The sequence below is a fragment of the Rattus rattus genome, chromosome 1, assembly GCF_011064425.1.
Source record: "Rattus rattus isolate New Zealand chromosome 1, Rrattus_CSIRO_v1, whole genome shotgun sequence".
In the NCBI taxonomy this organism is placed as follows: domain Eukaryota; kingdom Metazoa; phylum Chordata; class Mammalia; order Rodentia; family Muridae; genus Rattus; species Rattus rattus.
Genome location: NC_046154.1, coordinates 156,353,628 through 156,371,514, shown reverse-complemented (window position 1 = coordinate 156,371,514; position 17,887 = coordinate 156,353,628). Strand labels below are relative to the sequence as shown.

The following is a 17,887-nucleotide window of genomic DNA, read 5'->3' as shown; positions in this document are numbered from 1 at the left end:
TTTTTCTGATCGTCTTCGGTCTTCGCTCTTGCTCTCTAGCTAAGTCTCTCCCTTCTGTGACTTCTTTTCTCTCTTTTGTCTCTCCCTCTTCCCTTCCTATCTGGGTATCTTGGATCTGCCTCTTCCCCCACCCCCAACCCCTACCCATCGCTCCGTCTGTCCCCGATCTCTCTGACTCGGTCCCTCCTGGCCTCCCCCCTCCCCCCCTCATCTCTCGGTCTCTTCATCTTTCTCTGGGCCCGTGCTCTCGTGCTCTCTCTCTCTCTCTCTCTCTCTCTCTCTCTCTCTCTCTCTCTCTCTCTCTCTCTCTCTCTCTCTCTCTCTTCCTCAGTTTCTCTCCGGCTCCCTCTCTCCTCGGATGACAGCGCTACCTCTTTTTTGTTGGCTCCACCAGCCAATCGCAGCCCGCTGACGACACGGGGGCCGGGGCTAAAGGGCCCAGCCCGGGCCGGCTCCCCCCAGCCGCCCGCCCGGCCGCCGCCCGCCCGCCCGCCCGCCACGCCGCCCCCGGCCCCGGCCCCCCTCAGCCGGGCAGCCCCAATCCCCGCCGCCCGGACCCCTCCTCCCTCCCTTCCCTCCGCCCCTCCTGCGGGACTCGGCGTCCCCGCCCCCCAGTCCTCCCCTGCAGCATGGTGCTCGGCCCCCCGCTGCTGCTGGGCTTCCTGCTCCTCGCCCTGGGCTGCGGCCCCGGGGGGCGGCCGAGGGCCCCGCGGCGGCGGCGGCGGCGGCAGCGGCAGCGGCGGCGGCGGGGTCGGGGAGCGCTCCAGCCGGCCGGCCCCGTCCGCTGCACCGGAGCCGGACGGCTGCCCCGTGTGCGTGTGGCGGCAGCACAGCCGCGAGCTGCGCCTGGAGAGCATCAAGTCGCAGATCCTGAGCAAACTGCGGCTCAAGGAGGCGCCCAACATCAGCCGGGAGGTGGTGAAGCAGCTGCTGCCCAAGGCGCCGCCGCTGCAGCAGATCCTGGATCTGCACGACTTCCAAGGCGACGCGCTGCAGCCCGAGGACTTCTTGGAAGAGGACGAGTACCACGCTACCACCGAGACGGTCATAAGCATGGCCCAGGAGAGTAAGTGGGCTGCGGGGTGCGCGCGGTGCGGTGCAGTTCGGGAAGGACCCGGAAGCCCTTTCTGCGAAAACTTGACGGATTGGGGAGCCGGGCCACTCCACACAACTTTTTTGAGCGGAGAAGATGGGCAGCGGAGTTGAGTGCACGCCCCGTTCGGGGGTGGGGGGGAGGATGGCGCGTTGGGGGAGGGGGGGCAAACCGGGCAGATTGTGAGCTATTGCTTCCCATCCCTTGTGCGAAAAAGATTCAAGTTGAAGTAGTCCTAGAAACTGGCACCCAACAGTGACTTTTCTGGAGCGCTAGGTGGGAAGCTTCGGTGACCCGTGCAGTCTCAGCTGGGCCGCAGTGCCATCTTCCCATTGCTCTGGCACCAGCACCAACACCTTGCCCGGGAAGGCACCCACGGGGTTGCAAAGTGTTCCTCTAACGCCAAGGCATAGGACCTAAACCCGGTGTCCCTCTCAGCAACCCAGCTGATTGACACCTTTCCTTTCTGCACCTGATCTCGCACTGTACGGTATCCCCTAGGACCTAGAGGAGCTGTTCCTTCTTGGTACAGAAAGAGCTCAAATAACTCAACTCCACTGCGCTTGCGACTTAACGAGTATCATTTGGTTACTCTCATCTTAGCGCCCTTACTCCCTGTCCTACCCACAGCTGGAGCCAGAGAAGACCCAGGGAGAAAGAACTAGATGAGGGGGATGGGAGAACCCAGGCATCCGAGCCCCTGGCCAAACGGAGGATGAACACTCTGATAGACAGGAGCGGCTTTGAAATTTTATGGCCTGGAAAATCCAGGCCAATACTACCGCCCCCACTGCCTCCTCTCCCTAGGGTCAGGTGACTCCCTTTCCCCTCCCCCACTGACTGTCCTCCCCCCCCCCCGCCCCCCAACTCCAGGGAACCAGGCTTTCTCTATTCCCTAGTGGTTTGGCAAGCCCCCCTCCTTTGGTTTTATGGCTCTGAACAGAAGGGGGGGGGCTGGTTTATTGGCAGATGGGTCATAAAAAGCTAGGGGTTGCTGGAAATCCTAGTGGCCCACCCCATGGTAGAGGTACTGGAACCCAGGTGTGCATCTGGAAGGTTGTGTGCCTGGCACTGCCACCCAGTTTCTGCAGAATTCAACTCCAACTTGGTTAGGGTTGTAAAGAAAACTCAGAGAACCAGGAAACTCTATGTGGGCATGGAGATCTGATCTTGGATTCTCAGTCTCCCTTGTTCTTATTGCTTCTACTTTTGGAAACCAGGGTCAGCCTGAGATTGACTAAGGGCAAGAATGGGGAAAGAAGTCTAGAAAACAGTTGTAGGGAAATTATGAATGACCTGAAATTTTCTGGAAGATGCAGGATATATAGGGAAAAGATATTCTGGTCTGTTTGATGTAAAGTGTGTATTTCCAGGGTGAGTGACCCAGCTGTAGGCTTCCTACTGCCCTTCGCTATCCCTAGGCTCCTTGAACCAGAAGGCTTGAGCCCAGAATTAACTCTGGTAGTGGGGAGCAGCAGGAAGTGAAGGGACTCTGAATGCACGAATTGGGCAGTAGCCATTAGGCCCGGGGGGGTGGGGGTGGAATGTACAGTGGATGAGGCTGGGTCTCACCCTGACTTCCATTTTAGTGCCACTCCAGAACTTAGGTAACCCAGGAACGGGGTTTCAAACCAGGTATTGTACTTCCCCTTTAAGAGTCTAGCTGCGACCTTAAGAGAGGGAGGGGGAGTAGAGGGGAGGGGAGGGAGAGAGAGAGGGGGGAAAAGGAAAAAGAGACTTTTATAGTCTAATCCCCAGGGACCCGCTTTAATAAGAGACTTGTGCTCTGCTAATCGGGGGAGGTGTTTGTCAGCAGAGATGGCCTCTGCTCCCCTCCCCCTGCCTCCCCTCCCCCAGCCAACCCCGGACCCCAGCCCCCACCTTTCCTAGGCTGTTCGGCCTGCCCTAGTTCCCTCTACCCTCTCACTCTCCCACCCCAGCCTTCATCCCTGGGAACCCAGCCCCCTGCTCTTCTAGGAGCCAAGCCCAGCCCCTCAGTTTGTCTCTCCTGTGCACACTAAGAGGCCCCTGCCCTCTCGCCCAACCTCCTGCCCCTGGGCCATCCAGCCTGAGTTGGGAGAGGGTGTGTGGTGGGGTGGAGGCTGTAGGCAGAGAGGGGGTTGGGCCTTTGCTGAAAATAGTGCAATGACCTCTCCCCCGCAGCACCGCCCACTAAACCTGACCTGCCGCCCGCCACCAACCCAATCAATGCAGCACAGATGTGGCCCTCCTCCCCACCAGGGCTCCAGGGCTTTACCTGCTTCTTTGTTCCTCCTTCTGCACCTTTACGTACCCCACTCGGGTCCTGCCTTTGCCCCCTTACCCTACCCAGTGCGCTCCATTCCCCAAGTACTCACTCCCCTTACTGTGGTCTACTTGGTCCGTTCCTCTGCTGGTCTTGGTCTAAGCTGTCTTCATTCTGTCTCTTCATCCTTACCTTATCACCGCCAACCTCTTCCCCCTAGAAGCATTACTGCAGATACACAGATGTAAATATGGATTCCCTCACAGAGATAGAGGAACCCTTGTCCGAAGGAACCAGACTTAAGGATATCTTGTGACCCTATCTCAGCTTCAAGTGGGATGTTTAGTTTATACAATGAACATTTATTGGGAAGCTATTAATTTTCAAGTTCTTATTTAGTGCACAGAATTATCTGTGACACTGAGAAGTATAGTGCTTAAGGTTAAATACCAGGCAACAGCCCAGGCACATGGCTAAACCTACTTTCCTTGTTGCCAGAAGAGCCTAGGAAGAGCCTGACACTCAACATATATTTACTGCTTGACATTATGGGAGCCACAGAAACACAGTGGTGATAAAATATTCTCAGACATCAACTCTCTAAGAGATGAGTATCTAATGGCAAGAAACAGATAATTGCAGCTGGACCTGGTGGTACCAGCATGTAATCCCAGCTACTCAGGAGGCTGAGGTGGGAATTTCTGAAGTTCAAAGCCTGCCTAAACTACAGAGAACAAGGCCAGCCTTGGACAACCTATCTCAAAATAAAGAGAAAGAATGAGGCTCCGTAGGGTACTTGCCTGGCAGGTGCGAGGCCCAAGGTTTGCTCCCTAGTAACACTCACACACTCACACGCACAGCTCCCTAGTAACACACGCACACTCACACGCACAGCTCCCTAGTAACACACGCACACACACTCACACGCACACTCACACGCACAGCTCCCTAGTAACACACGCACACTCACTCACACACACTCACACGCACAGCTGTGCTGCGCTCCGCTGCAGTGCATTTGGTTTATTGTCCCTTCCTGATCTTTGAATTTCCATTCCTCATCCCTACCTCTGCCTTCCAGGAGTAACACCTCTTTCTGGGGTGATGGGGAGCCAAGAGGAGACAACAGAGGTTAAGTTCTCCATGGTTATGCAGATGGTAGTACTTGGGTGTGACAGACTAGGGCCTAGACTTCACCAGAACAACCTCATTTCTGATTCTACCTAGAGAATGGAAGATGAGACCGGAGAACTGCTATGAGCAGAGGTCGGCATGGGCTGTGTAGTGATTCCAGGACAGTTAGGGACATTTAACAAACTCATGTCTCACAACAAAGGCCGAGAAGAGCTTGAGGAAAGCAAAGGGATACACTGAGAGCCAACTCTAGGATCTCGAACAAGGGAAACTGGCTAAAAAGTAAAGTTGGAATGTTCACTTTGTAAAGTTAGAGGCACTGCATTGAACAAGCGAAGGGAGCTTAAGGGGGAAAATGGCTGCTTATAGGTGACTTATAGGTGTGTTGAATATGGTTTCTGATACTCTGGGCAAGTAGGACACTCCAAGTTTTTCCTTCCTTAGAAGCTGAGTGTCTCCACTGGCAGTGAAGAAGCAGCAGAGGACACATTCTTAGGGAGAGGGATGGAGAGTCAGAAACACAGGAAATGCTTGGTGGTTCCATTCTGAAGGATGTGCTACTGGGAACCAGGAGCCTAGATCTGATGCGACTGACTTTATAAATCTGTCTCTCAGGACCTGGGGTTATGTCCTCTGATGCCTCGTTTGCTTTTTTCGGGGGAGTGGGCTGCCAGACTCCACCTGCTCATTAGATAAACCAGGGCAGAAATGTGGCAATGTAACTTGAGGATAGCAGGTATAGTGAGAGGTGTAGCTGGCGGGGAAGGCGTCAGATGGAGGTGGATGCCACAACTATCTTAGCAGAGGGATCCTCTGTTAGGAGAGATGTTGTAGGGAGTAGTATAGATCAGTAAGGCCTGACAGATTCATCATCCCACTCATGAGACAATTTTTGGTGCCAGAGACATAGTAACCCACAAGACAGGCACAGAAGGGTAAAGAAGAACTGAAAAACGGGCTGAGAGGAATCTGCTCAAGCCACCGGGGCTGCTGGACCCCTCCACAAACACCCTTTGCTGATGTTGTGCCCTTCTCTCTTATAGCGGACCCTGCAGTGCAGACAGACGGCAGCCCTCTGTGTTGCCATTTCCACTTCAGCCCCAAGGTGATGTTCACAAAGGTACTGAAGGCCCAACTGTGGGTGTACCTCCGGCCTGTGCCCCGCCCAGCAACAGTCTACCTGCAGATCTTACGACTGAAGCCCCTAACTGGGGAAGGGACCGCAGGGGGAGGGGGTGGAGGCCGGCGTCACATCCGGATCCGGTCACTAAAAATTGAGCTACACTCACGCTCCGGCCACTGGCAGAGCATCGACTTCAAGCAAGTGCTACACAGCTGGTTTCGCCAGCCACAGAGCAACTGGGGAATCGAGATCAACGCCTTTGATCCCAGTGGCACAGACCTGGCTGTCACCTCCCTGGGGCCAGGAGCTGAGGGGCTGGTGAGCAGGGGCCTGAAGTGGTGGTGGAGGATATGTAAAACCTGTCCCCAGGAGATGGGGGTTAGAAAAGTAGATGAGGAATGTGATGGTTGGGGCCAGGAACTAATTTCAGAGGAGGTGGGGTAGCAACTATCACTTTTCAGGGATTTAAGCCAGATGACAGCTGAAAACTAAAACTGGATTTGGGGTGAAGGTATCAGTTAGTGGGAGATCCGTGGGAACACAAAACTGACCCTTGGGTGTGGTGTTATCTAATCCTAGCAGTGGGGAGGCCAAACAGGAGGACCAGGAGTTCTAGACTTTTTTTACTATCTTTGCTACAAAGCAATTTTGAGGTCAGCCTGCGCTACTATGAGATCCCATCTCAAAACAAAACAAAGAACCTGGCCCTTGATAAGTCCCTGGGCCAAGAATCTGATGAGGTCACATTGCCAGAAAGGAAGAACTAGGGAGCGGGAGAGATGGCTAGATGTCAGGAGAAGTGCGTACAATGACTGGGCGGAAGCCGTAAATAGACAAAGAGGTTATGGTTTGAGGACTGATGCTTCTGTTGCAATGCAGGTAGTGGAGTGAGGTAAGAGGACTTGCTGAGGGCTATGTCACATCTCTCCCCTCTCCCTGCCCCTCAGCACCCTTTCATGGAGCTTCGAGTTCTAGAGAACACAAAGAGGTCCCGGCGGAACCTAGGCCTAGACTGCGATGAACACTCGAGTGAGTCCCGCTGCTGCCGATACCCTCTCACAGTGGACTTCGAGGCTTTTGGCTGGGACTGGATCATCGCACCTAAGCGCTACAAGGCCAACTACTGCTCTGGCCAGTGCGAATACATGTTCATGCAAAAGTATCCACACACCCACTTGGTGCAACAGGCCAACCCACGAGGCTCTGCTGGGCCCTGCTGCACCCCTACCAAGATGTCCCCAATCAACATGCTCTACTTCAATGACAAGCAGCAGATTATCTACGGCAAGATCCCTGGCATGGTGGTGGATCGATGTGGCTGCTCCTAAGGTGTGGGCTACGGTGGATGCCTCCCTCAGACCCTACCCCAAGAACCCCAGCCCTGGTCCCCATTCCCCAAGCCCTAGAGCGCCCCTCCCCACCTCTTCCCACGAACGTCACACCTTGTTCCCTGACCAAGCAGTGTGCAATACAACAGAGGGAGGCAGGTGGGGATGGAGGGGTGAGGGGTTGGGAGAAAAGAAGGGCAGTCAGGGTGGAATGTATCTGAGATTTGCAGGTGAGAAGGTTTGGCAAGAAGACAGATGTAGGGACAGAGAAAGAAGATGGAAGGATAGAGACAGAGAACAGACAGAACACTGAGAAAGCAAAGGAACAGAGAGGCAAAAAGATTAGAGACTAAGCAGATGAGGAGAGAGACTGAAATGGGAGTAAACCGAGAGCCCTGCCCCAAGCCTGTTTTTCCACAGCAAGGTGAGAGGCTTGGTATAGTTTGGGGTAGTTCCCTGACAACTCAGTAGGAGTAAATCAGAAGTTCATTCTTAGCTTTTTCCCTCTCTCCTTCCAGTAGCAGCCGGAAGTGGAATGAGGATGGGGCAAAGTAAGGACCTGGGAGGGTTTTTTTTAATTTATTTATTTATTATGACGTTTTGTTTTTTGGTATTTGGCTTTACTGGGAGGGACCTTGCCCACTGTGCCCCATTGGTCCCTTATTCCCCAAACCCTGCTCTTCCCCGGTTCCGACCTACTTAAGCACTTGTATTACGCCTCCAGGGCTGGGGATGGGGAAAGGGCAAGAGGGCTGACACATGGAGGTTTCCAACCCACAATCACCCTGACCAACCTTCTTGAGCCAAACGGGTTGAACCGAGTGGTCACGGAAGCAGTTCAGACTGTAGAGCTGGGGGACAGGGGCTGAACTCAACATCCATGAGAGCAACTAAACTACCCCTCAGGCCTACCTATTTCTGGTATTATTTAGCCAGAGGGTATAGTCTGCTCATCCCCAAATTCTCCTCAGCCAAGAGACCAAAGAGCCTGTGGAAAGCCCTGCTCTCAGCCTCTGTCTTCAGGTCAATAAGAGTTAGAAATCCCAGAGTCCCCCAGATCTGGGAAGGGTTAAGGGTCAAGAAAATAGTAAAGAGGCTGAAGGTTACAGGGCATTTGAATCCAAATCACTGCTCTAGGCTAGGGAATGGCCAGCAGACCAAGGTGGAAGGGATTCTGAAGGGGGGGCATGTTAGTCCCCTAACCCAAAGCTCAGGGTGGAAGATGGAGAACAAGGGAGCAGAGTGTCTATGATTTTATCTTATTTTTGGAATATAGCAGCACCTGGCAGCAGGAGGGGACAGTACAGCGGGGAAAGGCCTGTGCCAAGGCCAGGCACAGCAGAGGACGGGAGAGGCTTGGGGAGCAGGCAAGGGGTAGTTGCCACTACGAGTCACCCACTCATTCCTCCCACACTCCTGACCCACCCTCCTCTGCACTCACTGTGCCTCAGTTCCTTCCCCTTGATGGAATGAGCAGCAGCAGCACCCGCCACAGCCAAGAGATGAATTCTGAGCACTTACCACGGGCACTTTATGGACATAAAATACCTCTCGCTGTGGAACTAGATAACCAGGGCACCACAACGGTGGTGAAGAGATGTGAGGCTAAAGAGTCACAGGCTTCAGAGTACAGTGCACCTCTGCTTCTCAGCTGGACAGTACCTGAAGCCAAGGAATTAAAACCTCCACACCTAACCGTACCTCGGCGTGGCCTCTTGGCTCTAGACAAGAGTCTTAAGAGGATGGGGTAGGGAGAAGGGAGGTCACAGCAAATGATCACTAATAGAACCAGCAGTGATGGTCTGGCAGAGACTGGACTGAACTGAGCCTGACCTGGAAGGTCTGCACGTCCTAAGAGCACGCTCTCTCACTTGGGCCAGACCACAGAGAGGTCAAGGGATGTGTCCGTCCTTAGCACCTAACTCCTATTCTCATAGTGAGGAGAGGAGGAAAGGAGTCTCCGAGGAATGGACAGGGGTTCTTAAGCCTTTCAATTCACTTCTCATGTAGCGGCAGCAGCTAGTCCCAAGCCTCTCCTCTCTGGCCATTCCTAATCCTTTTTTTTCCTACCCCATCTTAAAGAGCAAGACACATTTGACTATCAACACCAATCATACTTCCTTGGTAGAGGAGAGGTACAGAATAGTAAAGAGGATTGCTTTCCTCCAAAGTCAAATGCCTCTTGATCTTAGAAAGGGTAAGGGTTGGACAATTAGGTATCAGGTAAACTTCTCCATAGTTTAGAGAGCTGGGGCATTACACTTCAATTATTGCCTCTTTATTACTACCAAGTACAGGGGGAATGGGGTTGTCTTATGAATATAAACCTGAGTTGAGCCTCAGTTTCCTGGTCTTTTCTATCCCCTAAGAGGCTTGAGGATATGGCCTAGCATTCAGTGGGAGCTGGCACCTCTTCCCACACTACCTGTGTGGACTGGCCGGTGCTCCTCTGAACGTATTATTAGTGTAACTCTTTATTTTGTGTATTTGTTACATCATGTGTGTGATTGCCTTTGTTTGTTAAGGGTGTCTGAGGAGTATGGGCTGACAGGGGCACTGGAATACCAGGAAAGGACTTCTTCAACAAGATCAAGGTTTCCAGGAAGGAACCATTGCAAAAAGGCCATCAGGCAGTTTTCAAGTTATGTGACAGAGGGCAAAGATGGCCAAAGGGTGCTCTGAGTTTTGGGACAGTCACATGACACAATCCAGCACTTGAACCTGAAAAAAGAAAAATAAATAAAAGCAGTCAAAGAGTTTAATAGTTCAATGGTGAGCTCTTCTCCCCAATCGAGCATCACATCCACATCAGGGAGACCAAGAGCTGAGGAGGCTGGCTCTAAAAGTCAAAGGACTGGTGGGCTGAGGAGCACTCACTCAGGCATGGGGGAGGGTGAGGATGAGCACTCAGGCATGGGGGATGATGAGGAGCACTCACTCAGGCATGGGGGATGATGGGGAGCTCTCAGGCATGGGGGAGGATGAGGAGGAGCACTCAGGCATGGGGGATGATGGGGAGCTCTCAGGCATGGGGGAGGGTGAGGAGCACTCACTCAGGCATGGGGGAGGATGAGGAAGAGCACTCAGGGCATGGGGAGGATGAGGAGGAGCACTCCACCACTCAGGCATGGGGGAGGATGAGGAGCACTCACTCAGGCATGGGGGAGGATGAGGGAGGAGCACTCAGGCATGGGGGAGGATGAGGAGGAGCACTCAGGCATGGGGAGGATGAGGAGGAGCTCTCAGGCATGGGGAAGGATGAGGAGGAGCACTCAGGCATGGGGAGGATGAGGAGGAGCTCTCAGGCATGGGGAAGGATGAGGAGGAGCACTCACTCAGGGCATGGGGAGGATGAGGAGGAGCACTCTCAGGCATGGGGAAGGATGAGGAGGAGCACTCAGGCATGGGGGAGGATGAGGAGGAGCACTCAGGCATGGGGAAGGGGGAGGAGGAGCACTCCCTCAGGGCATGGGGGAGGATGAGGAGGAGCACTCAGGCATGGGGGAGGATGAGGAGGAGCTCTCAGGCATGGGGAAGGATGAGGAGGAGCACTCACTCAGGGCATGGGGAAGGATGAGGAGGAGCACCCAGGCATGGGGGAGGATGAGGAGGAGCTCTCAGGCATGGGGAAGGATGAGGAGGAGCACTCACTCAGGCATGGGGGAGGATGAGGAGGAGCTCTCAGGCATGGGGGAGGATGAGGAGGAGCTCTCAGGCATGGGGAAGGATGAGGAGGAGCACTCACTCAGGGCATGGGGGAGGATGAGGAGCACTCACTCAGAGCGTGGGGGATGGTGGCCAGGACTTGGGGCTGGAGGATGAACTGAGGCTGGGAAACTGAGGGTGCTTAGAACTCCTCACAGAGCTGGGTATGACACAGTCCCAAAGACTGCAAAAACACCTAGCCCCCACAGAATGATCGCCACAGAATGATCCAGAAAAGTTGAAATGGTCCAGCCAGAGTTTTATTTTATAGTACCCTAATCCTGGGTGCCTCAGTAGTTCTATCAAAAGTCAAGCCGGCAGCTCCCCATTGTAGTTAAATGTTTCGAACATTGAGTCCACTAAGGAAAAAAAAGCTGCTCACATGCCTACAGCACAATTCACAAGCAGAGTCAGGGGTGGCAAGAGTCTTGCTTGAGTCCCAAGATTCAATTTACCACCTGGCCTTCTCTGTGCCATTAGTTCTACCAAAGCTTTCCTGGCAATGAGACTAAAAAGGCCCTGGGCTGCTTCTCAGAAAAAAGCTCAACCACATAAACAGGCGTACTTGTATATACAAAGGCTCCGCTCACCAACCCACCACCATCCCCTAGCTAGAACCTATTTGTGGGAGTATGTTAGGGTAATGTCCCTCCCTACTTATCCTAGATCTCCATCAAAGCTAACAAAAGGACTAGGAAAACATTAGGGATGTGTGCTGAGCATGATGTGCCATTTAATTCTCATAGCAAGCCTCAAAAGTTTCTACTGATAAGAGTTTGGAAAGCCACAGAGCAATTAAGTCATCTGTCCAGTGAGAATGCAGAGGCCGTAAGGTAGAACAAGGAACCAAACCTAAGTAGGTAACATAGGGTATTATGTTTTAATCTAATTTAATCTGTTGTTAAATAATAAAGGTGGGAAACTGAATTCACACCACACAAAGTGAGAAAGTTGAGAAACAACTGGATTCAAAGGGGTGGTAGAGACATCCCTTTCTGATGTCTTTGAGGAGAACAACAAGATAGGGGTTAGGGATCTGAATGCAGTGTAACTGATAAGAGCACTTGCCTAGCATACATGGGAGTTCCTGCCCACCACTGAAAACCAGGCATGCTCCACAGGCCTGTAACCCCAGCATAAGGGAGGCAGAAACAAGATCCAGAAATGTAAAGTCATCCTCAGCTACATTTGAGGCCAGCCTGTGCTACAGAGACCTTGTCTCAAGAGATCAATAATCAGAAATTGAGTGCCACTGTCTGTCAGAGGCCTCACATAAGAAAGTGGTTTAGAAAAAGTTATCCTGTCTCAACTATTCAAATCCCCCTCATTCCGAGTCTGACCTAACGAGAAATTCTGCTCTTCTGCCTGCCTTCCCATAGCCTTCACCCCTATAGAAGCTTTCAGCCTTCTACTTAGCAAACGAGCCTCTGACGAGAGAAAAATAAGTAGTCCTAGAGAACCATAAGAAGATTTACAGCTGAGGAGTATAGTTCTCCCTGCAGCTTGCAGACTGGGTGGTGAAGAAGGGCACCTTGGTGCTCAGGTCCCAAAGACAAAACTCTAACCGTGAATGTTGGCCGAGTCAAACAAAATGGACTCAGGTTTCCGGGACCAGTTTAGTAGAAACACAGATATTCTGAACTGTTCATGCTCTCTGTGTGGAGTGACAACAATGAGACAGGAGAGGGCTCAGGCTTAGGAGTTAGAAGAATCTTCTGACAAATATAACGAACTGGAGAGATGGAACAAAGAGCTATTAAAAGAGAGGAAAAAAAACCTTACGCGTGTGAAAAGCACCATAAAACATTTGGGAAAAGCCAAGCTCAGTGGTCCACACCTTTAATCTCAGCATTCAACAGACACATGCAGGTGGATCTGAGTTTGAGGCAGGCCTTGTTGTTTAGTTTCCAAAGAGTGGGTAAAGAAAACTAAGACAATGATTTCACCTTAAAAGAAGAGCCTCTAAAGAGATGGAGTAGTCTGTGAATGCCTGCTGCTCAGCTCTAAGAAGAACCTGAAATGGACTCCTAGCTTCCACATAAAAAGACAGGTCCAGTAGCATTCATCTAACTCTAGAACTGGGAGTTAGAGTCTTGTGGATCAGTGGAAATTATTAGCTAGGCACTCTAGCTAAATCAATGAGCTCCAGGCTCTGTCTCAATAAATCAAATGGTGCTCAATCAAGAAGAAATCTAATGTGTCCTGACGTGTCCTCTGGCCTTAACATGCACCCATCCCCACCACATGAACAGAGAGAGAGGAGGGGAAGGGAGGAGAATGAGAGTCTTAGCCAGGTAAAGCAGTCGTCACAGTCACATCACTTTAATAATCCTAGCACTTGGGAGGCTGATGCTGAAGGATGCTGTGAAGTCAAAACCGGCTTGGACTAGCGATGAGGGCTGAGGAGTACAGAGAATCCTAGGTCGAGTCGAATATGTCTCTGCAAGGTTATGGAGGATAAAGAGATAAAGATTATACTGAACCCAGCACTCAGGAAGCATAGCCAAATGAGTCTATGAGTTCAAGGCCAGCCTGGTCTACATAGGGAGTTCCAGGACAGCAAGAGCTACCTAAAGAAATCCTGTCTCAAAACAGGTAAACAAGTCGACGTTAAGGGACCCCACTACTATATTCTATTATCAGCATCTATTTTGTTACATCAATATTTAGCTATGCAAAGCCACTCTGGGATATAAATTCTATGAATCTATACTCTGTCTTCTGAAACAAATTCAGCAATTTCTACGGTTGTTTTCAGATGAAGACACTGCAGAAAGGAGGTTATATGGCCTTATGTAAAAAGGGGGTGGGGGTGGGGCTCACATACTACTGATGAAAGGAAGAGAGTCACTCCAATTAAAACATCTGGCTGAACAGCTGAGGAATGCCGAATGGCTGAGAAACACCTAAAGAAATGTTCAACATCTTTAGTCATAAGGGAAATGCAAATCAAAACAACCCTGAGATTCCACCTCACACCAGTCAGAATGGCTAAGATCAAAAACTCTGGCAACAGCAGATACTGGCGAGGATGTGGAGAAAGAGGAACACCCCTCCATTGTTGGTGGGATTGCAGAGCTGGTACAACCATTCTGGAAATCAGTCTGGTGGTTTCTCAGAAAATTACACATTGCACTACCTGAGGACCCAGCTATACCTCTCTGGGCCCCAACATATAAAAAGTCACGTGCTCCACTATGTTCATAGCTGCCTTATTTATAATAGCCAGAAGCTGGAAAGAACCCAGATGCCCTTCAACAGAGGAATGGACACAGAAAATGTGGTACATCTACACAATGGAATATTACTCAGTTATCAAAAACAATGACTTTATGAAATTCATAGGTAAATGGATGGAACTGGAAAATATCATCCTGAGTGAGGTAACCCAATCACAGAAAAACACACATGGTATGCACTCATTGATAAGTGGATATTAGCCCAAATGCTCGAATTACCCTAAATGCACAGAACACATGAAACTCAAGGAGGATGACCAAAATGCGAAGGCTTCATCCCTTCTTTAAAAGGGGAACAAGAATACCCTTGGCAGGGAATAGGGAGGCAAAGTTTAGAACAGAGGCAGAAGGAACACCCATTCAGAGCCTGCCCCACATGTGGCCCATACATATACAGCCACCAAACTAGATAAGATGGATGAAGCAAAGAAGTGCAGGCTGACAGGAACTGGATGTAGATCTCTCCTGAGAGACACAGACAGAATACAGCAAATACAGAGGCGAATGCCAGCAGCAAACCATGGAACTGAGAATGGGACCCCCGTTGAAGGAATCAGAGAAAGGACTGGAAGAGCTTGAAGGGGCTTGAGACCCCATATGAACAAAATACCAACCAACCAGAGCTTCCAGGGACTAAGCCACTACCTAAAGACTATCCATGGACTGACCCTGGACTCTGACCTCATAGGTAGCAATGAATAGCCTAGTAAGAGCACCAGTGGAAGGGGAAGCCCTTGGTCCTGCCAAGACTGAATCCCCAGTGAACAGGATTGTTGGGGGGAGGGCGGCAATCGGGGGAGGATGGGGAGGGGAACACCCATGTAGAAGGGGAGGGGGGATTTAGGGGGATGTTGGCCTGGAAACCAGGAAAGGTAGTAACAACTGAAATGTAAATAAGAAATACCCAATTTAATAAAGATGGAGGAAAAAACAAAACAAAAAAAACAAAACAAACAAAGAACCATAAAAAAAAAAAACCTGGCTGAGGAGGTGACAAAACTTTAATCAACTTTTTCTTCTATTAAGTTTTTCCAAAGTTTCAGAGGAGACAAATTTCCTAAGCTGGCAACCTTTCATCTATTCTCCATAGGTTTCCACCTTTCTTTTTTTTTTTCCTCCCCGGAGCTGGGAACCGAACCCTGAGCCTTGCGCTCTACCACTGAGCTAAATCCCCGACCCCGGTTTCCACCTTTCTTATGAGCCAGAGAATATGCAGCAGCTGGCCGGCCTTGAAATCCCCTGTGGTCCATGAGTGCTGTGATTACAGCTGTGCCCTGGCTGTTCTGGACTCACTCTGTAGACTAGGCTAGACTTGAACTCAGAGATCTGCCTGCCTAGCTTCCCTATGGTTGGAATTAAAGTTTCACTCTACCAATGCCCAACTCGAAGCTTTCAAATAAGGGAAGCTCTATGACCTTTCCAAAGAAATCTCCCAAAGAAAGTATTTATTAATACCAAAATACAGGGATTAAACTGAGAAAGCCAAGGCAGGTGTGGTGGTGCTGTCTGTGATCACAGCTCTAAGAAGGCTAAGAAGGCTGACTAGACTCATGGCCTCCAGCCAGGCTACAGTGAGACCTGTCTAAAAACAAACAAGCAGGAGAAAATACAGACGGTACATAGGAGAAAACTTGTATCAACTTTCATATCTACACAGAGAACAAGCAATCTGCTCAGACAGTCAAACCTTTCCTAAGGAGGTAACTACGTAAGGAAATTTAATGTTATCCAAGACATGCCACCACTGTAACTGTAAGAGATGAGGACAAACTAGCACAGAACCAGACTGCAAAGTGGAAAGGAGGCTGGCACCATTGTGCAGCAGTAATATACTTATCCAGAAAGTCCAAGCCCCGTGCTTGGGACAGACTGCAGACACACACAGATGCACCGCCCCCATCTTGTTCCACATCTGTCCCAACAATGCTTAACATCCCTGATACCCAGTGAAGCTTTGGACTCTATACTCCGGCCTGAGGAGTGGCCAGCCCCTTTACCCTGAGCTAGGTCCCACACAGTATCCCAGCAGACGGCCTGTTTTATACAGTTAGGCTTCATTCAAAGTAGAGGGCAACTAATCTTTAGCCCCACATTTTATCCTTACATTTCCTAAATCCCTAAGGCTTTTTCTCCACATTATCACAGTGGGTTGCTCCAACCTAAGCAAAGACTTGGGGTGACTTGGCCTCATTATGAAAGATAAAATAAAGCATATCTGTGAGTATGAAGAAGATAATGAATTGGCTAATGGTAGACCCAATCTACTTTATCTTCTTTTTCTACAGGAAAAGGCATTCAGTTAGTTCTCCCTAATATTTGTCATTGACACTCACTCTGTGTGGTCTAATCAGGCTCTAGGAACTTAAAAGGAACACCTAATAAAACACATTTTCTTTTCTTCCTCTTTTATTAATAAGCAAAAATAATTAAAAACAAAAACCACAACAATCTTAAATGCAGAAGAGCAGTTAAATAAAACTGCTACCGAATTCAAGGATGTACCAAACGTACATGCTTCCTCACTGTGAGGCACATGACTGTGTATGTAGGCAGATAGGTAGGGAAGTATGTGTGTGTGGGTGTGTGTGGGTGTGGGGGTGTGTGGTGTGTGTGTGTGTGTGTGTGTGTGTGTGTGTGTTGTGTGTGTGTTGTGTGTGTGTCTGTATATATAAAACCAAGAAAATCTGAGAAATGGAAACCACTATGGGGCGGGCAGAAAGCACGAACTTTTCATTATGCAATTCCAAAACGCTCTGCTCTTTTTCTTTTCTTTGCCTGTAACAAAAAGCAAGAAAAAAAAATTAGATTGCATGATAATAGCAGATTAAGTTCCCAGCATCTTTTAAACCAAACCCACATTAACTGTCAAAAGGCCCAAGAGGAGAGAACACCTGACTTCAGGCAGAGACTTTATTCCAGAATCCCTCAGGTTAACCAGTCAGAACTGGGAGGCTTGGTGAAAAAGAGATGGCGGGCAGGCACAGCCACCCACACGTATACATACATACATACATACATACACACATACACACATACAGTTAGACAAACAGAGGGTGAGGAGGAAAGCATGTTCAGGGAGTGAAAAAAGGGTGAAGAAAAGTGTGGCAAAAAAATGTACAGTTCTCAACGATCAGTAGGAAGATAGGAGATTTCAGGGTTAAACAACACCATCCACAGAGAGTCTGACTCTTCAATGCTAAGAGATTAAGTTGGAAGAGGAAGGGTGTGGATCCTCCCATCCCCCCCAAACCAAGCCTTCTCCCTCATGTCTGAATGCCCTTAGGTGGTCATTTAGTGTTTAGCACTCCCATGTTGTATATGTGCCTCTAAACATGACCGATACTCTAATTATTTTTATTACCAGGGCCACATGGCAACAGCACTAGTAGGTGAGTCCCCTGAGGCTCAGCGGTTATGTACATTATGGGTTCTGTAAAGAAGGGAGCATCAGAAAGCGGGCACACACTCTACCTCATGTGGCCGAGGAAAAGCACCATGTCCTTATTTTCAACTACGGCCCCAGACAGAACCCAGCCAACTTCTCTGAAGTCAGTTCACACTTCAGGTTAATTTATTTCTTTCTTTCCTTTTCTTCCTTCCTTTCTTTGTTTTTTTTTTTTCGTTTAAGGCAGAACACACTTCAAATCCTTTGGTCCATGTAAACTGCACTCGCTTCAGAAGCTACTACTCTCTTATAGACCATGACTTCCAACCAAAGCCATTGTCCCTCTAACCTGGAGAAACCAATGTATGCACTTAGTATACCTGGCTTAAGGAAAGCTTACACATAAGATAATTCTAATCAGAAGAAGTAAGTACACCTCGCTACATCAGCAAATAAGCAGCTATTACCTACAGATAGTATTTTATTTCACTAGCACAAAGCCTACAATTTTTTTTTACATTTTTCCTAGTGAAAAGCATAAACTGACCTTAATTTTTTTGAGATTTATTTTATGTATACAACTGTTTTGTCTGCATGCATGTTATTTGCCCCATGTACATGTACATGTACATGTA

At 49.8% G+C, this 17,887-nt stretch overlaps 2 protein-coding genes across 3 annotated transcripts in view; one reads left to right on the top strand and one right to left on the bottom strand.

Moving 5' to 3' along the window:
• Positions 1-629: 629 nt before the first annotated feature.
• Gdf11 (growth differentiation factor 11) lies at positions 630-9,683 on the top strand. The gene is given in 5 exon segments (XM_032909315.1): positions 630-675; positions 678-749; positions 752-1,066; positions 5,516-5,913; positions 6,543-9,683. Coding segments are annotated over 5 exon segments (1,212 nt in total). The 3' UTR covers positions 6,924-9,683.
• A 6,572-nt stretch (positions 9,684-16,255) lies between these two features.
• The window catches only part of Sarnp (SAP domain containing ribonucleoprotein), a 60,485-nt gene continuing 58,853 nt past the window's right edge, over positions 16,256-17,887 (bottom strand). For both annotated transcript variants that reach the window (XM_032909274.1, XM_032909281.1), the window contains one exon: positions 16,256-16,642. In XM_032909274.1, the coding sequence (XP_032765165.1) occupies positions 16,601-16,642 (42 nt within the window). In that variant the 3' untranslated portion in view covers positions 16,256-16,600. The remainder of the gene's footprint in view (positions 16,643-17,887) is intronic.